This window comes from Myxine glutinosa, chromosome 4 (assembly GCF_964187855.1).
Source record: "Myxine glutinosa chromosome 4, kmMyxGlut1.1, whole genome shotgun sequence".
NCBI lineage: Eukaryota > Metazoa > Chordata > Myxini > Myxiniformes > Myxinidae > Myxine > Myxine glutinosa.
Genome location: NC_136264.1, coordinates 71,310,919 through 71,337,914, shown reverse-complemented (window position 1 = coordinate 71,337,914; position 26,996 = coordinate 71,310,919). Strand labels below are relative to the sequence as shown.

Sequence of the window (26,996 nt, the reverse complement as noted above, 5' to 3'; positions counted from 1 at the left end):
TATACGATATATATTTCACCTCCAGTACATTTGCAGTCACTAAAAGGGATTAGTGTTACGATTAGATTTACCATAATAATAACGTTACGTTATTATTACGAAAATTCTATATATATATTTTTTAACCTGAGGTGAATTCCTTACTTCCGCGGTTACACCGCTTCAATCCATCAACTTTCCATTCACGACTATGGGATTAAAGTGTTATGGTTATATTTATTATTACGAAAATGATACTACTGAAACGATACCACTGTATTAAGAAACCTGGGCTTAATTTATCCGAACCGGAAGGTGAGTCATAACGCCTAAGGCCTATACGTACCATATTGTTGGAAGAGCCGTAACGCAGATGCTTTCGATATTTTTTGGTCATTTTCACAATCGGTTTGTTTGTGTTTCACACTGAATGAAAAACGTAAAGGTAGAGCATGGCAATTGTGATATATGACACGTTCGACGATATGATCGGCATATAAATCAAAATGGCGGTGGATGGAGAGTCGGCTGCAGCACTGCCGTAATGACATCAGACGTAATCACATCACCCTGTCATGTGACCAGATTCTCAGCTCTGATTGGTATACGTTTGAGGGGACATACATACATACATACATACATACATACATACATACATACATACATACATACATACATACATACAGACGGACAAACACTGTTTTCGACGTCTCTGCCCGATGTGCCACGCCGTAAAATCAAGGAAAATAGTGAAAAAATAGCAACGAATTTGGTGTAAAAAAACAAAGGCAAGGAAAATAGTGAAAAAATAGCAACGAATTTGATGTAAAAAACAAAGCCCAGGAAAAAAGTGAAAAACAATGAAAAGGGTGGAAAAGAAGGTCCAGGAAAATAGTAAAAAAAAATAGCAACAAATTTGGTGTAAAATAACAAAATCCAAGAAAATAGTGAAAAAATACCAACTAATTTGATGAAACAAAATCATAGGCCAGGAAAATAGTGAAAAAATAGCAACAAAATCAGTGTAAAAAACAATGTGCAGGGAAATAGTGAAAAAAACGAAATTGGTGGGAAAAAAAACTGCAGGAAAATAGTGAAGAAATAGCAACGAATTTGGTGTAAAAAAAACAAAAACAAAGTCAAGGAAAAGAGTGAAAAAATAGCAACAAAATCTGTGTAAAAAACAGTCCAGGAAAATAGTGAACAATATGCAACAATCGAAGTCTGCGAAATAATAACAAAAGAAAATAGGAAAGGATTACCTATTTTTATGCTATTACCTATTATGATTACCTATTATGCTATATTACTAAGGATTACTATTATGCTATTTTTTAAGAGAAAAATATTTTTTAAATAGTGCTGAAATACCAAATATTGAATAAAAATACCCCCAAAATAGGGGAAATATATATTTCTGCTTACTGCAAATCGACTCAGGATACCATACAAGTGTTTGTGAAGGCGACTGCTGGTACCCACCTCTCCTCCTTGCCACGTCCCTCCCCGTAACCCATCTATTTTAATTCTTACTCTGCCAATGGGCTAATGCTTCAAATGCCACTGCACCTCACTTCCCACAGAAGGTTAACATACTTTTATTAGCTTTAAATTGATAAAATATATCAGTTTAATATGCAGTTGGTGCATGGATCAGGGCTGCAGAGAAGATGGTACAAAGGTATAGTGTACCCACCTCTGTGCTGTCTAGTCTGGATTTGATTCTCAACCTGCTGTAAAATTCCATTATGGTGCTTCACAAGCAGAGAGCTTTCAATCGTTGCTGTTTTTTGCCCATGTTGGTTTGTTGGTAGTTGTTTCATTTAGATTTTAGAACCATCAACAACAGGCAATGTCATGCGGCATTTCTAAAGTTTCAGTTCTAACATCGAAGCCTTCTCTGTACACAGAATAGCTTCACTTTGGACACGTTTGATGACTTTGATGGCAGAGCATTTGATGACAGTAGTTCGAGTCCAACAAGCACATGGAGACATTACCCCCAGAAATGCAAGGTTTTCTACGAATACCGGGTGAGCTCCATTATTAAAGCCATTGGTCAAGTGATGATGATTTTATTTCTATGAGTGGTGGTCTGTGACGCTATTTATAACTTAACCCTCTTTCTTTTTATCTGCTCTTTGATTTTATATGTACAATGCTGATGTCGGAGGATGACCATTTGTTAAAGGATTGCTAAGCTTGCACTCATGTAGTGTCATTTAATTTCTGAATTAATTCACACAGAGAGAATTGCATGTCCCTAATGGGGCTAAAAAGAAAAAGCATTGGCTGGAAGCATTTGCAAATTGAACAGAATCCATTAGACAAAGTGATCAACCATGTGCTGGATTCATGAGGGATTTTAAAGTCCGTCCAAATTGCTGTCACGAGCTTGCCCTATCAGTCCAAAGGATAGACGAATAGCCATTATTGGATGATAGCGGAATGGGCAGTCACCATAATGCCTCTTTTGATAAATTATCAGAACTGTTTAATTTCTGTCTGTGTATATTAGACCTTCAAATTATACCTAATTTTTTTTAAATATATACTGTGTATGAAAAATGACAGAATAATGAAAACAGAATAATTTGAGGGAATCTATCATTATAAATGATTGAAACCATCAAGCCTGTTGAAATTTACATCGTATGGCAATGATTGGCTAAAGGTTATAACAGGGTAATTTTTTTATGTCCACGTTTCCTTGTCTTTACCGAAAAATGTTTTTGATGTTTCGCAAGCTCTGTTGCATTCATCGTGGCCTCCAGTTTTAAGGATTTATTTTCACACAAACTCTGTATTAACTGTTTTTGTCTTGTGAATAAGATTGGAGCTAACAACAATTGATATCATGTTATCAAAATTGACCATTGTACACGATTGTGTGTGTGTGTGTGTGTGTGTGTGGTATTGGCTGCCACTCGTGTCCACGTAAGGCCGCTGTAGATGGATGGTTCAGGTGGCTGCACCTAGTATGACTCTTTTCGCGACGTGACATGATTTTACGACGTGTGATCGGCGGCCAATATTTCCTCGTGGCTCACTCTTCACCATCTGTCATGGTCCAGAGCCAGCGGGGACTAGGGAGGTGGGGTGGGGGAGCCGGTAGTGGGCTGTCTCTCAGAAGTGTTAGCTTTGAAACCTCTTTCCTCTTTGAAAAGTCTTTTCCAGTAAAGACATGGTCTGCCGACCTTCCAAGAACCAGACTGCAGAGTGCCTGCCATATGTGATTTGATTTATGGGCCACACTTTAACCATTCGCGGGACATGTACCACATATAGTGCCATCAGAAAGTATTCACACCCCTCGACTTTTTCACATTTTGTTGTGTTACAGCCTGAATTTAAAACGGATTAAATTAAGATTTTTATGCCTCCACCGACAAAGTCGCCGGAGTCATTATGTTTTTGGGTTGTCCATCCAGCTGCCCGTGTGTCCGTCCGTTATAGGTTTTCGTTACCGCAATAACTTGAGAATGGCTGAAAGGATCTAAGTCAAACTTGGTGCAGGTGTGTAAAATGAGGTAACGATGAACTGATTAGATTTTGGGGTCATGAGCTCGAAGGTCAAAGATGAGAGGGCATCTTAGGTCAAAATCCTGTTACCACGATAACTTGTGAACCAGTAATGGGATTTTGACCAAAGTTGGTAGAAGTATTTATTGTGATGCAAAGATGAACGGAATTGATTTTGGAGTCAAGAGGTTAAAGGTCAGAGTTTGTAATAGGTCTATAACTTGAGAACGTGGAAGGGAACTAAATCAAACTTGGTACAAGTATGTATAATGATGTAATGATGAACCGATTCGATTTTGGGGTCAAGAGGTCAAAGGTCAAATGTCAGACATCCCTTTAGGTAAAAATTCTGTTACCAAGATAACTTGTGAACCAGTGATGGGATTTTCACCAAACTTGGTATAATTATATATGATGATGCAAAGATGAACTGATTAGATTTTGGAGTCAATATATCAAAGGGCAGAGGTCATGTTAAGTTACAATTATTTTGTTACAGCAATAAGTTAAGAGCGGCTGAAGGGATCTAAGTCAAACTTGATACAGGTATGTATAATGATATAAAGATGAACTGGTTAGATTTTGGGGTCAAGAGGTCAAAGGTCAGAGTCTGTAATAGGTTTTCATAACTGCGATAACTTAAGAACGGCTGAAAGGAACTATGTCAAACTGGTACAATTATGTATAATGACGTAAAGATGAACTGATGAGAATATGTGGTCAAGAGGTCAAAGGTGAGTCGTCCTGTTAGATAAAAATTCTGCTACCGAGATAACTTGTGAACCAGTGATGGGATTTTGACCAAACGTGGTACAAGTATATATTATGATGGAAAGATGAACTGATTAGATTTCGACATCAAAGGTCAGACAGAGGTCATGTCAGATAAAAATGTGATACTTGAGAAGAGCTGAAGAGATTTAAATCAAACTTTGTACAAGTATGTATAATGATGTAATAATGTGGGTGGAGGCATATCGGTCGACGTAGCTACATTGAAGGGTGCCCTTCTAGTTTGTTACTGATCTACACATAATACCACATAATGTCAAGTGGAATTTTTTTCAGAAATATTTACAAATTAATTTAAAATGGAATACATAAATATCTAATTTCCATAAGTATTCAACCCCCTGAGTCATTACTTTGTAGAAGCGCCTTTGGCAGTGATTACAGCTTTACGTCGTCTTGTGTATGTCTGCATCAGCTTTGCACATCTGTATTTGGGGAGTTTCCCTCATTCTTCTTTGCAGATTTGCTCAAACTCTGTCAAGCTGGATGGGGAGCGTCAGTGAACAGCAATCTTTAAGTGTTTCCACAGATTCTCAATGGAATTCAAGGCTTGGCTTTGCTGGGCCACTCAAGGCCTTTCACATTCTTGTTCTGAAGCCATTCCAGTGTTGCTTTGGCTGCCACCACCATGCTTACATCCCTACATTACATGATGTAGGGATGATGTTACATGAGTGATGAGCTGTGCTCTGTTTCTGCCAGATGTAGCACTTTGCATTCAGCCTTGTGAGTTCAATATCCGTCTCATCAGACCACATAATATTTTGCCTTATGCTCTCAGAATCTTTCACATACCTTTTTGCAAACACCAGGCATGTTGTCATGTGCCTTTTTCTCAGGAGTGGCTTCTATCTGGCCGCTCTCACATAAGCCTAGATTTGCGAAGTGCTGCAGAGACAGTTGTCCTTCCAGCAGGTTCTCCCATCTCAGCCAAGGAACTCTGTAGTTCTGTGAGAGTGGTCCTTGCGTTCTTGGTCACCTCCCTGACCAAGGTCCTTCTTTCCTTGTTGCTCATTTTGGTCAGACGGCCAGCTCTAGGAAGAGTCTGGGTAGTTCCATATTCTTTCCAGTTCCCAATGATGGAGCTCACTGTGCTCTTGGGAACTTTCAAAACCCTGGAAATTGTTTTATACCCTCCCCAGATCTATTCGTCCCTACAATTATATTTCAGAGTTCTACAGTCAGTTCCTTTGACTTCATGGTAGAGATTCTGCTCTGACCTGCACTGTCAACTGTGGGGCCTTATATGGAAAGGTGTGTTTCTTTCTAAATCTTGTCCAACCAGTTGAATTGGCCAAAGTGGACTCCAATCAAGTTGTAGAGACATCTGAAGGATGGTCAAAGGAAATCGGATGCACCTGAGTTTAATTTGGAGTGTCATAGCAAAGGGGTTGAATACTTATTGACTCAAGACATTTCAGCTTTTCACTTTTAATTATTTTCGAAAGAATTCTAAAAAAATGTTCCACTTTACATTATGCGGTATAATGTGTAGATCAGAAACAAAAAATCTCAATTTAACACATTTTAAATTCAAGCTGTAACACAACAAAATGTGAAAAAGTCAGGGGGTGTGAATTCTGAAGGCACGGTACTGCACAGCATAGCTGACTGCGAGTGATCAAGTAACCCACATCCTCGCATTGATAACCATTGAGGATGGTATCGTTTATTAGGCAATACTCAAACTCGGCATGCGAGATATGGTGGAGATGTGTTTATTGAAACTTACATAAAACTTCTGATATTGTGCTGATACAATGTCCACGTCTCGCCTCCACAAAGTAATACTGCCACAATTCATTGCTTGTATATGAGAAGCTTTGTGGCTACTGTTAGGTCCTTATCACTAAAGATGTGATCATGCATGCATCTGGAAGCTGAATAAGTAAATTTAATGTGACTCTCAGTAAAATCAAAACACTGCATGATATTGAGACCGAGCAACCGAGATGCTTCAAATTCTCGATTTGTTGGAGTGAAGTGTCAGCAATCGCAAATGATCACTGTGGCCCAACTCATATCACTTACATCTTGATGCAGTTGAAGTCCAGTCGAAATTCCTTGCTGGTTGCACTAGAACAGTCGATCACATGCGGATTACACCTTCATGAGATTAGATGAGATGAACCATTCTCATGACATAAGCCTGGTGTTAGCTTAGCTGTTAGGATGCTGGCTTGGGATCCGAAGGATCCTGAGCTCGAATCCCGGTCGATCGTTGAATTAACGCCAGGGGGGTTGACTCAACCTGTCATCCTTCTGAGGTCGGAAAAATTGAGTACCAGCTGGCTGGGATGAATGTGCCGGTGTGTACCCCGGTTTAGAATAGGTACACCCTATCTCTGTGTGTGGCAAGAGGCGATAGGTACACCCATCAATAGGTACACCCATCAGGAAGGGCATCCGGCCATAAAAACATTGCCTCAAAAAGGGAACCATGATAATTATCATGGGGCCCGCAAGGCTAACCCCTGCTCTTGCAGGGAAAATGGTCTTAAAAAAAGGGAATATATAAATATATAAATATATATCAGTTACTAGTTACATGTTACATGCATGTTACATGTTACATGCATGTTACATCTAGTTACATGCGAAATTTGCATTTATGTTTATTTAAATTATACAATGGACTACAAAATGTAAATGTTTCATGACATTTGTTATATTATATCACCTTTATCTATCAATATTGTTGAAATGAAGATCAAATAGCTGTATGTTGAAATATGTTGAAAAAGTCAAAACTTTACATGGGGTGTACTTACTTTTTCACGTGACTGTATATATTATATATATATATATATATATATATATATATATATATATATATATATATATATATATATATATATATATATATATATATATATATATTATATATATATATATTATATATATATATATATATATATATATATATATATATATATATATATATATATATATATATATATATTTATATATATATTGTTGCGGTTTTGTGTTTTTGCAATAAAAGGTTAATTTCCCCCTCATAGTTAGTCACACTACAACATGTAGCCTCGTTTAAGATCAGTTATGTCTTAGTAAGTGTAAGCATAGACCTTTCCTATGTGTAGTTTTGCGTTGAGTAGAATAATGAGAGTTAGGTCCCCTTCCATTGCTTTATGCCGCCTCGATGCTTTGGTTTTTGGTGCAAATTAACACGAGGCCGGCCTGACAAGTCGAGGCAGGCCGAAGGAAGGCGGAGGAGGAGCCGACGGTAAGCGCGAGCCGCCAATCAGGGCTCGAGGGGAGTGGCTTACGACTGTGGCAAAGGCGTGGTTTGGAACATTCGATGCGGGCTAAGGGCGTGGCAATATAACCCTTTGCGCACAGCCCCCACCTCAGTTCTGAGGAGAGGTGCATTGAAACAAGTCAAGCAGTTTTGAGGAGAGAGGCACTTGAACAAGTTCTGAGGAGAGGTGCGTTGAAACAAGTCAAGCAGTTCTTAGGAGAGGTGCATTGAAACAAGTCAAGCAGTTTTGAGGGGAGAGGCGCTTGAACAAGTTGAACGCTCGGTTGAGCTTGAGGCAAATCCTCTATTGAGTTATGCGAGTGAAAGCGCGCCGTTGATTAATCGCTCTGTGAGGAATCGCCGAGCTGGGCGAGAGACGCGCATATTGGCCTGCCTGCCTTTGTTCGAGATACATGCCGCAAGGATCCCTCCCGCCTGCCTGCCTGCTTTCATCGAGGGACGTGCTGTGACCGCGGAGGGCCACGCCCGGCGAAGCTGTTCCTGAACAACGGAGCCAGCGCATTCAGCGCATGAACATTTCCTTCCTTCATATCCCCCTGTGAGTGTGAACGGGCCCATGTCTGGGGAATAAGCTAAGACTGCTTAAGTGTCTGCTCTGTGTCTCTTCGACTTATACAGCTGTAAATAAACCTGTGTTCTTCCTTCCATTCGATCGTTCCCGTCATTTCCATCTATTGACTAAGCGTGGTACGAATTATATTTCTCTAATCGGGTTCCAATACTAAGGTAATTGCACGGACCATGTGGTACGCCATCCGCTCAGACGTACTCAAATTACGCGTGGTTCGTGCGAGACTTGATCCCCGCTTCCGCGGCGGCGTAGGTATTTAGGTACGTGCGAGAATTGTCCCGAAACCCTGTCCTGCGTCTGCCCGGGAGTGGCGATTCAAATCTCGTGGTTGCGCCGACCCAAAAAGAACAAGGGGCTTAATCTCCCCTTGGTAAGGGCAGGATGGTCGCTCGCGGAAACCGTAACAATATATTGTAATCATTCTCATTACAGGGCATTGGTGCTGCTGCAGCAGTTTCTTGGGATCATGAGGGGTGCTGGCAGAGTATGCAAATTTAGCTGATGTGTTTTCGTTATTGGGAAGACATTGCGACTTGTCTGTTCCTTTTAGGCTAACCAACCCGATGAGCTGACCATTGATAAAGATGACATCTTGGAGGTCATTGAGGATGGAGATATGGAGGATTGGGTTAAGGTAAGTGACACACCAAAAACAAATTGAATGGGGGATCTAATGCTGTGAAAAGATGACAAATGTTGTTTTTTTAACGTATAGGATATAACCTTTTTGAAATTCAATGATTATGGGTTCAAGCTTTTTAGGGTTGATTAAAAAAAAAACAGTACAAATAGTAATTTTTGTTGGTGTTGCTAAATATAGGCTTCAACCCTTTTATTGAAAGCCTTGGGTTGTTCGGAAGATGTAAGACCGAAAGATAAAAAGCAAAATAAACAAATAAAAAAAGACTGAAATTGACGGAAGACTTCTGAGATGTATATGGTATATCACTTTTGACACCTCTACTTTTCTATCACAGATCTACTTTTTCGCAAGTGAATTCCTTATTCAGCCAATTTGTATTGGACTATAATGGTGAGCATGTGACTGTAACTAATATCTCGCATGAATTGTTTATGCTTGGTTGTTGGGGGGGGGGATTCTGTGACAGGCTCGAGATGCAGCAGGAAACGTGGGTTATGTGCCGGAGAAGTATCTGCAATTTCCCGAGCCAGGTGGATTGACCATGAGCCCTTCAGCGGATGGTCTGTCACATTCATCGTGCAATTCCATCGAGCCCGAGATTGCATTGCCTTCGCCTCCAGCCGAGGACTTCGGGGGTATGCCACGTGGCTTCTTCCCCTTATGTGTGTGTTTGTGTGTAAAGTTTTATTTCTTTCTGTTTCTGTGATCTCAATTTTTGTGTTCGTTTCTGTGTGGTTTTGAATTACGTTTCTGTGTGTGGATGGGAAGCAATGAGAAGTTGACGTTTTTGGTGTTAACCTTTAATCGTAGCAAAAGACTGTTGGAAGATAGTTTTGGTACTATTTAGTCATAAGAATATCAAATTTAATTTGCACTTCCTTCACCCAGATCTTTAGATCTTCAGAAATTAGATATTCTTGTACACAACATATACAACATCAGCTATAACCTCCAGCATCATCACTAATACTATCAAGAAACACTTACTTTGTTAGAAACATGTTTTTGAATTGCCTGCCATTCGTTCACACATGACGTTAATTAAATCATTCATATTCCCACACCCAGCACTGCATGGAGTAAGACCTCACTCTAACGTTGTTTTTCTGGAGCTTTGAAGTTCCATTTTTGTTCATAGTTGGGGATCGAATGGAAGGGCATGCACGTACAATACGAGAGGCATCAAGATGGTGAGATTCAGTCCCCGCCAATTCACCAAAAGTGTTGAAGAACATCTGACTTCTGTTACATTTATCACATTCTCTGATTTTCTAGAGGAATGATTTGCTGAATCCATTTCCGAGGAATCAAAAACAAAGTGAAACTAGAAAGCATCTGAAAATGCAAAGCCCGTCTGCATCGGTTTGTATTCAGACGTCTTCTTCTTCTTCTTCTTCTTATCCCTTATGCTCAAAATAACTAAAACAGTTTAACAATAGATACAAAATGGAAATTTATGATTTCATGCAGTCTTGACCTTTCAGCTTGAGATCTAAAAAAAAAAAATCAGCTTCTAGCTTTTGATTGGTGAACCAATTCTGTGACCCATTATGCAAATTCTTAAAATTTGAGGTCAACTGAATGAAAACTGATGATTTTATGCAACCTTGACCTTTGATCTTGTGATCTAAAAAAACAATCGACTCCTATCTTTTGATTAGTGAACCAATTCAGTGACCCGGTATGCAAATCACGACATGTCAGGTCAATCGGGTGAAAATTGGTGATTTTACGCAACCTTGACCTTTGACCTTTTGACCAAATTATTAATTTAACTTCTCCATATTATCATAAAGCTTTGTAGAAAATTTGATGACTAAACTCAAATGGTGTATTAAAATTTCAGGTCAATTGGATGAAAATTGATGATTTTAGGTGATGCTGTCCTTTAACCTTTTGACCGTTTGACAAAATTATTAATTTTACTTTTCCACATTTTCACAGTAAAGCTTGGTTGAAAATTTGATGACAATAGCTCAAATGGTAAAAACTTACAACCCGGACAGACAGACAGACAGACAGACAGACAAACACACACACACACACACACACACACACACACACAGAAGTGATTACAAAACCACGTCTCCTGTTGTGCAGGGGACAAGCTAATCATTGTTTTTTCAAATTATAATTGTAAGACTGGAATATTAAACACAGGGAATTATACCAAATGTTTTTACAATTTGCCCATGAAATACCTGGGATTAATTCATATAAGTGAATATGTTGATTTTGTTTGTTAATTTGCATGACTATATTACTGACCCAATACAGATCACATGGCATTTGCACGGAGTCCCCCCAGAGTATGGCTGCGTCTGTATTTGCATGCACCTGGCACGATTAACATTACCCCACCTCGTTTCCTTGCAATTAACATCAAAATCCTCAAAGGATTCCGAGTCAAGATGGGGAATGCTCAAATTCTTACTGACCAATTCCATGCTCTCTGTAGCATTCGCCATCTTCTTTCGTGCAACCTGCATCTTACATATCGGGCCAGCAGGACTTGAGTTCATCATCCCATGTGATGTCAGCTGCTCACAGCACTCCTCGTCGGCCATAATGCAAAATTAATTGGAATACTAGAACGTCACTCCGTAGAGAGCATACCTCCGCCTGGTTGGCCATATCATTCAATGGTGAAGAATCACTTTAAAAATTCTACTAGCTGGATCCGGATCCGGATCTTCACCAGAATTGAATCGATTATTCATTGTCACACAAATTGACCTGTCCACAAAGTTTTGTCCAAATCCATCCATAACTTTTTGAGATATCCTGCTATGTATAGATTTTGGCCCTATCTCCCAATCATGAAAAATCACTTTTAAAAAAACTAAATAATTCTCATCTACGAATCCATATTCAGATCTTCACCAAAATCGAATCGAATCGTCCTTGTCAGACACCCAAGCGGCTCATCAAGTTTCGTCCAAATCCGTCCTCAACCTTTTGAGATATCCTGCTATGTATCGTTTTTGGCCCTATCTCCCAATGGTGAAGAATCACTTTTAAAATTCTAGTAGCCGGATCAGAATCCGGATCTTCACCAAAATCTTATCATTTCGTCCTTGTCACATACGCTACATCCCTGCCGAATTTCGTCCGAATCCGTCCACAGCGTTTTGAGATATTTTGTTCACAAACGGACAGACAGACAGACAGACAGGGGTGAAAGCATAACCTCCATCCACCTTTGGTGGTGGAGGTAAAAATCTGTCTTTCAGAAGGAATTGCTTTTTGTTTGTGGGAAAGATTGTTGTTTCCGCTGCGCTACTTTGTGTGGAAATTTTGTTTTTCCTCCCTATTTTATTTCAGTCATCTGTTGTCTTCATCTGATTGTTTGTCTTCCATGAGTGTTTTTTTCCTGTAACTTTAACAGCATCATGGAGGATATGAATAATAATGAGTTCTCTTACAAGGAACTCCATCACAGGAGGGGAGGTCATTGGGCCGTCAAAGCCTGCACTAGTATTGCGAACTTATGATTGCTTCTCTGTGCTCTGTCGTTTTAAATGTTGAGCGTCAAGCAAGGAAGCAGCACATAACATATTTGAAATCTTTCATATAACTCGGCCAAGCCGCCAACCTTCCTGATTCAGAGCGGACACTCTAACCACTACACCACCGAGTCTGGTGTTTGAAACAAATCTTGTATAAAAACAAGACCGAAAGTCTAACAGCGGCGTAGCCGAGCTGGTTTGATACCTTAGTTGAAGATAGACGTAATGACGTAGTGTGACACAACACTGCCGCTCCTTTAATATATAGAAGATATATTTTAACCTCTAGTAACTTTGCAGTCACTACGAAGGGATTCATGTTACAATTACATATATATATATATATATAAAACACAGTTTGTGTGTGTGTGTGTGTGTGTGTGTAATGTTACCGATAGACTCCTAAACGGAGAGGCTTACGTGCTTGATATTTGGCATAGACATGGCCATTGAGCCTGGGACGAACATGGCCGAACTCAAAATATTTGACGATCCATATTTTTTATTCATATTTACCTCAGCGCATTTCAGCGCACGGAATCAACGGAATCAGAGCAGGTGGGCGCTGATTCGCTCAGAGCGATCACGTGATGACGCTATGACGCTATGAACGCTATGACGCTATGAAAAAAAAAATCGCTATGACGCTATGACCGCTATGAAAAAAAAAATCGCTATGACGCTATGAAACGCTATGACGCTATGAACGATATGACGCTAGGAACGCTATGACGCTAGGAACGCTATGACGCTATGACGCTATGAAAAAAAAAATCGCTATGACGCTATGAAACGCTATGAACGCTATGAACGCTATGACGTTATGACGCTATGAAAAAAAAAATCGCTCGCTTTGCCAAGGGGCTCGCTCCCCCCCGCCCCCGTTCCCCTCCCCTCCTCCTCCCCTCCCCCGCCCGGCAATGCCGGGTACTTCTGCTAGTTTATTATAATATGAACGTTACATTATCATTATTAAGAAAATGATATTGCTATAAATTTAAAAAACCGAGGCTAATTCCTTACTTCCGCGTTATCATTGATTCATGAACCATACACCACTTCAATCCATTAACTTTCCATTCATGGATTAAATTAAAGGTGTTGTGGTTATATTTATTCGGATTCGGATTAAAGTGGTGTGGTTATATTTACTATATTATTATTATTATTATTACGAAAACGATACGACTGAAACAATACACCACTGTATTAAGAAACCTGGGCTTAATTTGCCTGAAACGGCCCGAAGGTGAGGCATGAAGCCTAAGGCCAAATGTACCATATTGTTGGAAGAGACGTAACGCCGATGCTTTCGATATTTGATGATCATTTTAACAATCGGTTTGTTTGAGTTTCACACTGAATGAAAAACGTAAAGGTAGAGCATGGCCATTGTGATATATGACAGGTTCGACGATATGTTCGGCCTGAACGAAATTGGAATTAAAATGGCGGTGTGCGGAGTCAGCCATTGTACGCCGTAATGACATCAGATGTAATCACATCACCCTGTCATGTGACCAGATCCTCAGCTCTGATTGGTATATGTTTGAGGGGACATACGGACAGACGAACTCTGTTCTAGACGGCTTTGCCCTATGGGCTACACCATAAAAATTAAACAATGTGGGACAAGGAACTTCCTTGAGCCCAGATTTTGTATATTCAACTTAGTACCCTCAATGTACTTTAACTGCAAAGACAAGTGATGGTGATGGTGTGAGTTGTGGTTTTCGACGAATCTCTTCCCTTCGTTGGTGTGCTCACTAAGCATTGTGCATTGTGTGATGTCTGTGTAGTCTAATGCGGGACTCACATCATCTACCACAAACATCGCAGGTATAGACTGGTCCTTGCGGAGATGGATGTTGGCAGGTTTTCCTTTCTTGCCTTCGCTGTTTCTCGATAGCAAGTTTCCTACATTCAAAGTGGTCCAGGTCTTTGCGGCAGATGTTACGCCAAGCTGACCTGTTTGTGGGCTGATGTTCCCAGGTGACAACTGGGATGGCACAAGACTTCAGTGTAGACTTAAGGACCTCCTTATAGCGCTTTCTTTGTCCACCACGTGACTGTTTACCAAATTTAAGTTCTTCATAGAAAAGCGCTCTTGGGATTTTATGGTCTTCCATGTGTGTGAGGTGTCCTGACCAGCGAAGCTGGACATGACAACAGTTTAGGATTGACGTGTTAGGTAGACAAGACCTAACACCTCAAAGACAAATAGGCAATGTACAAATCAATATAGATGTAACATTTTAACCTGGTATGCCAGCATCATGAGTTTGTGCTCAGATTTGAACACCAAATATGCCCAGTCAAATCTGTGCTTTAAAATAATAGTATCTGGGCTTAACTTCCTCATACTCCATTGTTGGCCTTCTCTCTTTTGTTGGACCCTTTTCCAACTTCATCCATCTTTCCATCTTCTTCTCCCCATTCTTTCCTCTTTTGGCAGTATGCTTGGCCCGTGCACTGTATGACTACAATGGACAAACGAACGAGGAGTTATCATTCTCAGAAGGAGCTGTGCTGCGCATTCTCCAGAAAGGCACAGGTGGAGTCGATGACGGTTTCTGGCATGGAGAGTTCAATGGACGCGTGGGTGTTTTCCCCTCAATCATGGTGGAGGAGCTGAGTGGTAGTGGTATTGTGGGTGCAGCAGCATTTGGTCAGAGTTCAAGTCCTCTGCCTTCCTGTGACAGATGGGGAAGCAGCAGAGGAATGTCGCCAATGTCTGGGATGATGGTGAGTTCTGCCAAAATCATGCTGACCTTGGAAATTGAGTCTTTTATAGTATGACAGGAGTAAGTTATAATCTTGCTGTTATGTCATCATATTTATAATTTACTACTGTAATTGTTTTGAAAATGTAAAGGCACATGCATCAGGGAGTCAGCTGTAGTATTTATAAACTGATATTTGACTTCATAATTTGTCATAATGGCATATTTTTCTGGTACATACCCAGTTATATTGCTCGGTTATGATATTGATGAGTGAATATGAATTTTGTCTCTGTATAAGTACTTACTATCTTACACATGCCACTGTATCCTTCCAAATATATTACTGTGATACATAACTTAAAAAGGAACATGCTTTGAAAATGCTCTCTAAAATAGCGATATGACCGTTTCATTCACCACTGTACTTGTGGGAGCAATTAGTCCAGTCACGGAACGGGATGATAATCGATAAATATCTATCGATCAATATTATCAATAAAACTTTCCGGTGCAAAGGTTCTTCCTCTTCATTAATTAAATTGCTGTATCTCTGCAACAGCTATTTCGATATTTGCAAAAATCTAACTAATCGTTCTATTACATAAGACGTGCAACATAAAAATACAATTTTTGTCATTGTTTAGGTTATGTCATTATATCGTCATTGAATTGCACCGAAGATGGACGGAGGTTATGTTTTCACCCCTGTGGTGTTTGTTTGTTTTGTTTGTCAGTGAGCAGGATATCTCAAAACATTATGGACGGATTTGAATGAAACTTGGTGGCCAGGTTGAATGTCTGACACGGACAAATTGTTTCAATTTTGGTGAAGATTCTGATCCGAGAATATTTTAAAGTGATTCTTCATCATTGCGAGATAAGGCCAGAAACGATATACAGTACAGCACAATTGTCTCGAAATGTTGATGGATTTGGACGGAAGTTGGTGGACAGGTTGGGTGTGTGACATTAATTAATTAATTAGATTTTGGTGAAGATCCGGATCCGGATCTGGATATGATAATTTTTCTATTTTTACTTACTCCACCGAAGGTGGATGGAGGTTATGGTTTCACCCCTGTCTGGTTTGTCTATCTGGTTGTCTGTGAGCAGGATATATCAAAAGGTTGTGGACAGATTCGGCCAAAATTTGGTGCAGAGGTCGGGCATGTGACAAGGACAAAACAATGAGATTTTGGTGAAGATCCGGATCCAGATACTGGAATTTTAAAAGTGAATCTTCACCACTGAGAGATTGGGTCAAAAACGATATATAGCACGATATCTCAAAAAGTTATGGACAGATTATGACAAAACTTGGTGGATGAGTTGGGTCGGTGACAAGAACAAGCTGATTAGATTTTTTCCATCCAGATGCAGATCTGGCCCATCAGTGTGATACAAAACGTAAATTGGTCAGCCTGGTGGAGGTATGCGCTCTACCAAGTGCCATTCTAGTTACTTCTGAAATGCCAAGAAGGTTCAATATTCCAATCCCAAGAAATTTCCAAAAGATGAATTTCTGGACTGGTAGATTATTTGCATTCAAATTGATCGTCGTATGAGGATTTCTGCATATGTTATTGATGCTCGTGGCTGAGTTGGAGAAGAATGGAAGTGAACAAAATGGAAAGGGGAAACACGAACACAGAGTAGAAGTGAGAGTGAGATCAAGGGGACAAATGGGGGTGAACAATCTGCACACAAGCTGAATGAAACACAACAATAAGAGGAAGGGGAGAGTGGAGATGAAAGAGAAAAGGAACAAATCAACCGACAACGAACAAATGAAGATAGGTGAGGATGAGGGTAGGAAAATCACAATAACCTGGAAAAGGGGAGTGCTTGGGAATGGGGTCATTTGAGTTGTTGGAATGATTTACCTTTATAATTTGGGTAATACAAGCAATGAATTGCCATTATTATTTTTGAAAGTGGAAATAAAGTTTCAAGTTTGGGGACACAATTATATGGCTGCGATTTATCAATTTCTTGTTTTTCAATGACATGGCTCAAAGTAGACTACCAAAAAAAGCAATCGTGAATGATATTTTTTACTTTCATCTATCTATAATTCCAGTAATCTCTGTGTGTCTGTGTGTGTGTGTCTGTGTGTATGCGACCACTGTTTCTCGACAACCACGGGTCCGATATACTTTAAACTTGCCAGGTATATTGCTGGGGACCCGAGGATGTGCCTTTTCAAGGTTTCATATTAATCGGACAAGTAGTTACCGAGCTATGGCGATTTCTTTACCAAACTCCACAAGCCGTTCGCTTTGGACCAAACCATTTCATGTAAATAGAGGGGGGGGATTGTCACCGTACTCGCAAGCCGTTCGCTTTGGACCAAACCATTTCATGTAAATAGAGGGGGGGGATTGTCACCGTACTCGCAAGCCGTTCGCTTTGGCTTTGCGAATGGACCAAACCATTTCATGTAAATAGAGGGGGGGGGGGATATAATTTTAGATATATATATAGTACGGGCATGCCCTAGTGGTTTGCAATGTTGATTTGTTAAACATTGTAGTTTAAATGTATTTTGAGTCCCAGGTTAAAATATGTAAATATGAATCTTGTAATGCTACTACCAAATGCATCCCAAAGATCGGTCAGCAATAACATGCTTATATCTGAGCTGTTTAGTCTTGAGGTCGAATGGAATTAGATCCAACTGATCCAATATACTGCCTTCTCATCTAATAAGCGGAATACAGGGGACAACTGCATTTGCCTAGCTAATTGTGAAGATGAAAGATCCCTTGATATCCTTTTGATTTCATGGCTATAATTTTTTGGATTTTTAGGCTCTGTCAAATATAGATTTTAGATCAGCAACAGATGAATAAAACAAAACAATTTTATGCATTTTGGGTGAAATGTCTTTTAAAACTACATTACAATAACGGTCAATATTTTGAGAAACAGCAGTCAAGATGGGCCTGTACTAATGTTACATACTGGAAAGAGTACTCGTAAATAAATGAAAATAAAATACTAGTACAAATACCAGTAAATAAAAAATAAATAAATAAAAATATAAAATAAAATACTAATAAATAGTAATAAAATAAAATGGAGAGGGTAACAAAATTATTTGGACCTTTGGCGAACCATCAATTTGTTATTTCTCCCTTATATAACGCACAGGTTAATTCAAACTGAAAGAAGTACCGTGCTTAAGGTCATATCTCCGGACAACCACCCGATACCGTTAAATCAACCACCATATACAGTTAAATCAATGTAAAATCAACCACCCTATACAGTTAAATCAATGTAAAATCAACCACCCTATACAGTTAAATCAATGTAAAATCAACCACCCTATACAGTTAAATCAATGTTAAATCAACCACCCTATACAGTTAAATCAATGTTAAATAAACCACCCTATACAGTTAAATCAATGTTAAATCAACCACCCTATACTGTTAAATCAATGTAAAATCAACCACCCTATACAGTTAAATCAATGTAAAATCTCTCTTCATTAACGGTATGGAACTCAAACATCCGGGGCCTTCGCTCAAACCTGACTGATCTCTCCATACAGGTTGCTTCTGACAATCCAGACTTGATCTGCTTAACAGAGACTTTCCTCCTTCAAGATGTCTCTGATTCCTTAATATCTCTTCCTGGTTACTCCCTCCTCCGGTATGATAGACCTGAGCCTCGGCCTGGTGGTGGGGTGGCTATCTTTATCAAAAACTCTCTTCCTCACTCTCCTTGCACTGCCCTCTCTCCTCCTCACCCCCAGGAGCACCTCTGGCTACGGCTTCCTCTCCACTCCCACCTTTTGTTCATATGTGTTCTGTACCGTCCCCCAAACAGTGATGACTCCATCTACATTTCACTGTCTGACAACATGGACCAACTTCTATCCACTCATCCCAACTCTCTCTTCCTCATATGTGGTGACTTCAACTGTCATCATGCCACCTGGTTGGGTGTGGGTTCCTCTCTCACCAGTCATGGCACCTCAGCAAAGGACTTCTGTGACTCACTGGGATTGACACAATCTGTCAATTTCCCGACCCGGATCTCAGCCAATGGAGTATCTTCTCTTCTAGACTTGGTTATGACAAACTTCCCTGCTAATGTCTGCTGCTCTTCTTCTGCTCCAATCGGTTCTTCTGATCATGTGCTTGTCAAAGTGGACATCTCTCTGGCCATTCTCAGAGAGCCTCCTCAGCGTCGACGAGTCTGGCATTTCACTCAGGCAGACTGGGACGGTCTTCAAGCAGCCATCAATCGTCTGGATTGGTCTCCCATCTCCACTGCCTCTGACATCAATTCTTCCTGGGAATTCTTCCAAAGCAAACTGATCTCTCTCATGCACAGATTTATCCCATCTCGCCTTCAGTTGTCTTACCCTTCCTCCCGTCCATGGTACACTGAATCTTGTGGTGAGGCAGTTGCCCTGAAACAACTTGCCTTTGCCTCTTGGAAGGCTAATCCAACTGAAGGCAATCTCAGTTCCTTCCACCAAGCTCGGAACAAGTGTGTGTCTACCCTCAGGAGTGCCAAGAAGCACTACCTCTCCTCACTCAAGAATGAACTCTCAAACCTGTCTCCTTCCTCCAAATCCTGGTGGCGTCTGGTCAAATCCGTTTCTGGTGTTTGTTCCCCCTCCATCCCCTCCCTTACCTCAAATGGCCACACAGTTGACATCGCACGTGACAAAGCCGAATGCCTCAACTCTGTGTTTGCCTCAAAATCCTTAGTACCAAACCCATCTCTCTCTGTTCCCACCTTTCCCAGTCGAACCCAACTGCTCCTGGACTCTGTGTCCTTCTCTCCTGACAAGGTGGAGGAGTTTTTGTCAATCCTCGACTCTGATTCTGCAACTGGACCAGACGGCATCAGCCCACGGGTCCTAAAATCCTGCTCTGCCGCTCTATCTCACCCTCTCTCTGTTCTTTTCACCCTATCTTTTGCTCAAGGTCGTCTGCCAGCATCCTGGAAATCAGCAAACATTACCGCTTTACACAAAAAAGGTGCAAAAACAGATCCTTGCAACTACAGACCAATCAGCCTGCTCCCAATTATCAGCAAAGTCATGGAATCCATCATTGCTTCGGATATGAAATCTTTCCTCTTCTCCAATGGCTTGATCTCTGATCATCAATTTGGTTTCAGACCAGGTCACTCTACTCTGGACATGCTGCTACTGCTGTCTCAACAATGGATGGAGGTCCTCAATGCCAAACAGGAAATCAGAGCTGTCTCCCTTGACATATCACGTGCCTTCGATACGGTCTGGCACCCAGCTCTGCTCACCAAACTCTCCTCCTATGGTATCCATGGAAATCGCCATGCATGGCTTGCGGACTTCCTCTCTGGTCGTAGTCAACGTGTGGCCCTGAATGGATTTCTCTCATCTCCCCTTCCTGTTCAGGCTGGAGTTCCCCAAGGCAGTGTGCTGGGCCCTGTGCTTTTTCTGGTCTTTATCAATGATCTCTCCGACTCTCTGGAAAATCCTCTCTATCTCTTTGCTGATGACTCCACTCTCTGCCGCTCCATTCCTCTTCCCTCAGATCGGCAGTCTGCAGCCTCCTCACTCTCTGAAGACCTGGACAAAATCACAGACTGGTCAAACAAGTGGAACATGTCTTTCAATCCTGACAAATCTCACACTCTTACTATGTCTCTCCGAAAAGATCGACTGGACAACCCTCCCATCTACTTTCTCAACAATCCTCTCCAAGAAGTTCTGTCGCTCAAGCTTTTGGGTCTCACTATCTGCCATGATCTTTCTTGGGAAAACCACATTTCCAAGCTGGCCTCCAAAGCCAGTCGCCGACTGGGCATCCTCCGTTGTGCGAAGTCCTTCCGAGGCACACCTGAGCTCCTCACCACATACAAGGCTTTCATCCGCAGCTCAATGGAATACTGTTCTCCCCTATGGGCTGGTGCTCCTGCCTCACACCTGGCTCGGCTTCACGCTGTTGAATCCAAAGCTTTCAGAATCATTGGAATCTCCCGCGATGAAGCTATCTCTGAGGGCTTTTCGCTCACTCACCGCAGCCAGGTAGGTGGTCTTTCTGTCTTCTACCGACTCCTCTCCGGCCTTGCTCCCCCAGCTCTCTCTGTGCTCTGTCCCCCAAATATTCCTACAGGTCGCACAAGATCTGCCAGCAACCCTCTGATGGTTAAACTGCCGAAATCTCGGCTCTCTGCTCACCTTCACTCTTTCATGCCTCTTTTCTCCCGCCTCTGGAACAAACTCCCACACTCCCTTCAATCCCACTCCTCCCTCCAGGTCTTTAAAACAGCTGTTCACCACCATCTCTTATCTTCCCCCATCCAAAACCTTGATATTTTCTACCCCCACTAATTCACCCCAGATCCACCTTGTTTGAAATTCCAACTTCTTTCCTGGAAGTCCTGGCAGCATCCATATGTTTTATACCTGTCCCACCCCCCCCCCCCCCCACCTTCCCATGCCTCCCCCCCAAAGCCCTCTCCCTCCCACAGATCTCTCGATGTCTCCATGTCCCTCGGTCCCTGCTCTCAAATGTTGTGTTTGTGTCCTTCCCCCTCTCTCCCCATCTTGTCTACCGCTCCCGATGTTATTTGTTTTATGTGTCTGTTTGTCTTTCTGTGTGATTAATGTTCGCTCTTTCACGAGCCTCGATCTTGTATACAAAAAAAAAATAAAAAAATAAAAAATCAACCACCATATACAGTTAAATCAATGTAAAATCAACCACCCTATACAGTTAAATCAATGTAAAATCAACCACCCTATACAGTTAAATCAATGTAAAATCAACCACCCTATACAGTTAAATCAATGTTAAATCAACCACCCTATACAGTTAAATCAATGTTAAATCAACCACCCTATACAGTTAAATCAATGTTAAATCAACCACCCTATACAGTTAAATCAATGTTAAATCAACCACCCTATACAGTTAAATCAATGTTAAATCAACCACCCTATACAGTTAAATCAATGTAAAATCAACCACCCTATACAGTTAAATCAATGTTAAATCAACCACCCTATACAGTTAAATCAATGTAAAATCAACCACCCTATACAGTTAAATCAATGTTAAATCAACCACCCTATACAGTTAAATCAATGTTAAATAAACCACCCTATACAGTTAAATCAATGTTAAATCAACCACCCTATACAGTTAAATTAATGTTTTCAGAAATATCAGTGAAAAGTCGCCCTTACTTTCCTGAGCTATCAGACCATGTAAAAATTAGAGTATTTGTGAGTGACAAATATCCTTCTGCAAAATTGATTGCTTACAGGCTTATGGTGAGTTGTCTCACCTTGACAACAAAATTGCCTTGCTTACAGGCTTATGGTGAGTAAGCACAATTCATTGCAGTTTTTAGGTATAGTTCATCCAGAAACTACATTTCCATAATTAAACCCTTTAAATAATGAAATTCAGGATAAAATATTGGTTATTTTTGCCTTTAAGCACCAAATTCCTAATTTTATTTTCAAACTTTGAGTTGTAAGAATTTTCCAAAAATATGTTGTTTGATATTTTTCAATACTGAGTGCTCTAATATTCTAATATGACAGGCCTCAGTTATCGAACAAGTCAGGCAGCTAATGGACAGTATTTGAGTGACATTTTTTTTTAATGGGGAGAAAGACTGGTAAAGGGTCATATTCTCTTTGAAGCAGCTGCATGCCAATTTTCAGTATCAGATTATCCTCAATTATTCAAAACATCCAGATTATAAACTTCCAGCTGTTAAAATGTATTAAAAATTAATGGACATTTGCAAGGAGAATCAGTTTGGAGGAATTTCATTTTCTATCTGGAATTGGCAAACATTAGGCACGTGCCTTATAGAAAGAAATAAGTGCTGCGAACAGTGTGGACTGACTTGTGGCTCAACTTCAACGGTTTTTCAATTTGGTGATTAATTGTGATACCAAGAGACGTTCTTTCTGCCTCTCATATTCTTGCAGGCCCATTCCTCAAAAGTCACTTCTTCAGTAACCAGTCACAGTGGATCTTCAAGCCCGCAGTTGCAGGGAGACTCTGGCCGATCTGGCCGACCCTCCTCTATTTTTCTCGGTAATTGCGCACGGGATCACCTGCCTTTCATCCATGTTGGCCTTAAAATTGGAAGCTTTCCGCCCACATTTCTGCACCTCTCTCAGCCTCATTTTCTCTTCAAAAAGCTGCCTTTGTGGCACACCAGGGGCCAGTTGATGTCTGCCAAGACAGCAGGTGGTTCCGAAATTATCTGTTTTTCTACCACAACTTCTGCCCTCTCCCTTTACACCGTTGCCAGTTCCGATGGGCCTTATTTGGCATGAGGTCATGTGACATGGGAATGCTGTCATGAATTGTATTTCTCTTTGCTCTCCTTACATCCTATGTTGCTGTGTTCATGGTTCTGTGATATATCTTTGACTATCAGTCTTTGTTTTACCACCTGAGTGTCCATTTGCTTTGAGTAGAAATTATGATGATATATAAGAAATTATAATGTATGCAAAGCAGAGAAGATTGGGAAAATCTATTGCATAACAGTAATTATTTGCATTGCGATTGAGTGTTATAACAGTAGGTGCAAGCAACTGGCAGTTTGCAAAACTGCAGAAGCATTGCAACGCATGACATTTAAGCATGGAAGTGTGGGCTGGACAAAACTTCCGAAAAGACATCAGTGCTATGCAGGGGCCGAGGCAGATGCAGGATCGTGAAAAGGATAGTATCCACAAGTCAGGAAGATTATTTTTAAAGTAAAGAGCAAGTGCCATAAGTGTGTAGCCATTATCGTCTTTTCAATAAATGCAAGGCAGGTGGGTGGGTGGAGAGGGCCACTTAAAATGCTTTGAAGAATCATGCTATAAATGCTGAACTGATTAATTATCTTTGAAAGGTAAAGGGGAAGTTGGTGGAAGAGGGGAGGTGAATTTAAACATTATAGATTCCCCAACCACCTTTGCTTCCATGGATAAAGGTTATTTGGTAAATGATGGTGGGAAGATCAACACAGAGGAGAATGGAACATGATAGAAGAATGCTCTTTAGGATGCGCAGAGTGTGGTGAGCATTTTAAGCCATGGGAACTCTGCTATGTGCCTCAATGGGAAAAATAGCCAACACTAAAATATATCTAGGTATTGATAGATTCACAAGGCATGGAAATGACTGATGGTATGGAGCAGAGGTTCATAGATGAGGTCACAGTATGAATCAGCTGAAGCTCTCGAGAGCAATGTTTATTGTGTGGAATGTGAAGAGCCTAAAAACTAGGCACTGTAATGTTAACAACCATTCATCTCAATAATGATGATCATGACCACTCCTGCATCATCAGATGCATATGCCTGCCGAAGTAGTTTCTTGGATATTGGGCACAATCCTGGTCGGGGCGTCACTCCCATGCAGGATACTCGAATGGCACATTCATCCCAATAAGGTGGTACTTATTTCGCCGACCTTGGAAGGATGACAGGCTGAGTCAACCCCACCTGGTGTTAATTCAACGACCGACTGGGATTTGAACTCAGGACCCCAGAATCCCAGGCCAGCACCCTAGCTAGCAGTTAAGCCAACACCAGACTGTTATTCAACTCGTTGGACATAAGATATGCGAAACTCGATAAAAGGGCATGTAATACGGCTGTTCTTAAGGCTCTTTGCCTGAACAAGAGTGTGATTTTGTTGGTTTCCAATTTAATGAATGCTTTTCCTAAATAGGATTCGGAAATGCAAGAGCAGTAAGGAATTGCTTAAAGGCAACAAGTTTAAATTATGATGAATGTGAGATGGTGGAAGTGGTAACGGAGGCATTTTGAAATGGAAGCATTTATTCTTCATTTCAACATACATATTACAGTTCTTAACGACTTTCTAGAACATGTGTTTTTTTATTCCAATATTTGTCTTCCTCTTGGCTTCTAGTGTAGCATAATTTATGGACACCCCTGCTCTCTCATTTCCAGCAGGTGTGGACAATGGAAGCAGGCAAGCACACAGTTCTGAGCCAGATAAAAGCCCAGTCTTGAGGCCGGTAAGTCAATTAATTTGAAAAGTGTGTGTGTGTGTGTGTGTGTGTGTGTGTGTGTGTGTGTGTGTGTGTGTGTGTGTGTGTGTGTGTGCGTACGCGTGTTTGTTCTCCAAAAAATAAAAAAAAGAAGAGCACACTCAACTGTAACGGAAAGTCCATTTTAATGTAGTTTTTTCAAAAATAAAGTTCAGGAAAGTACTAGATTTATCTTGAAAGTGGCTACCTTACATTTGGCAACAGGAGATGATGGGGATACACAAGGGTTCTGATCTAGCACCTTTATTTGTAATATGTACAATATGTACGAGTCTGGGTACAGAACATGAGCAGAAATAAATTATAACATCTGCAAGAAGGTGGAGAAACACATTTAGATTCAATGATGATTTACTGGTAATTAATAATGGGTTTATATTTGATCATCAGTTTCATGACAACATCCATTCAAAAAAGCTGTAATAAAAAAAAGGAAAATCTAGCTCACACTTCATTCAGTTTTGTAGAATTACAAATCCCAATCAAAAACTATTTTCACACCAAATTATTCGATTAAAATAAATGCTTTTCCATTCCACATTGTTTCAACAGTAACATTCCAAGGAAGTTCTTCTTTTGGTACACTGGCCAGTGAAATAATCAGAACTGTGAGAGCAACTACACACAGGACAGAACATATCAATATATTAAAATAGCGAGTCAGATGTTTACTAACGCAGGGAGCAACAATGAGCAGATTAAAACTGAAGAAGGTATTTTTGAAGGTCACAAAACGACAGTAAATGGAATCGTACCAAAATACTCAATTTGGTATCTGTCTGACCGTGATATATTCGGTCGTTACTTATCCAATCTCAACCAGTCCTCCTGTCAAGTTTGGTCGAGATTGGATAAGTACATGATGGAGGTTGTGGCGACTTCATTTGCCCAACCTCTTCCCCTCCTCCCCCCCCCCCCCCCCCTCCCCAATGGGGTTTTCCGTCTTCGGCAAAATCCCTGTTAAGGTGTATATCCTTGTTAAAATAGGTAATTGCATGGCTGCTTCTAACAACAAAAGTAACTAGAACAGCACTCAGTCGAGTGCATACCACCGCCAGGCTGAACAGTTTGTTTTGTATCCCACTGATAGGCTGGATCTGGATTCTGATAATTCCCGTATCCGAATCCATATTTAGATCTTCACCAAAATAGAATCGATTCGTCCTTGTCACACACACAACCGGTCCACCAAGTTTGGTCCAAATCCGTCCACAACTTTTTGAGATATCTTGTTCACAGACAGACAAACAAACAGACAGACAGGGGTGAAAACAACATCCACCCACCTTCGGTGGCGGAGGTAATAACAACATTAATGATAATAGCATAATATTAATGTTATTACACAAAAATATCAATACTAATAATACTCCCCCTCCCCAGGGGGGGGGGGGGAGCGAGGGGGGGGGGGTTCCTCCTTGGATAAATGCCATGTTTTTTTTGTATACAAGGTCGAGGCTCATGTTAGAGCTAACATTGATCACAAAAAAGACAAACTGACACATAAAACATTTGATAAAGGGAGCGGGAGAACAATATGGAGAGCAGGGACGTTGGGAGATCTGTGGGAGGGAGAGGGCTTGGGGGAGGAGGTGTGGGAATGGGGAGGGGGGGGGTGGGGGTGGGAGAGGTAAAAAAACAAACAAACACGTGGACACTGCTAGGACTTCCAGGAAAGAAGTCGGTATTAAAAAAAAAGTGGAATTGGGGTGAATTAATGGGCGTAGAAGTGCTTGCTTGAATGTTAACATATATAAATAGCTTATCGTAGCATTTCATGGGGCCCCCAAAAATATTATCAATGACAAACACGTATGATTACCTTTTGAAACAGTCGCTACTGCTGTTTAACACTAAACCTAAAGGGAGGGACCCTGGGTGTGTTTAGTTACCAAGCAGCTAGCCAGCACTTGCCAAG

General features: G+C 40.8%; 1 protein-coding gene across 7 annotated transcripts in view; it reads left to right on the top strand.

The window, feature by feature from the left end:
• FCHSD2 (FCH and double SH3 domains 2) overlaps window positions 1-26,996 on the top strand; it is a 216,853-nt gene that overhangs the window by 171,996 nt on the left and 17,861 nt on the right. For 6 of the 7 annotated variants that reach the window (XM_068112522.2, XM_068112528.2, XM_068112526.2 and 3 more), the window contains 6 exons: window positions 1,890-2,012; window positions 8,698-8,781; window positions 9,257-9,425; window positions 14,755-15,044; window positions 22,986-23,094; window positions 24,978-25,045. In XM_068112522.2, coding sequence (XP_067968623.2) covers window positions 1,890-2,012; window positions 8,698-8,781; window positions 9,257-9,425; window positions 14,755-15,044; window positions 22,986-23,094; window positions 24,978-25,045 — 843 coding nt within the window. The remainder of the gene's footprint in view (window positions 1-1,889; window positions 2,013-8,697; window positions 8,782-9,256; window positions 9,426-14,754; window positions 15,045-22,985; window positions 23,095-24,977; window positions 25,046-26,996) is intronic. The other variant, XM_068112523.2, reaches the window with a different exon arrangement.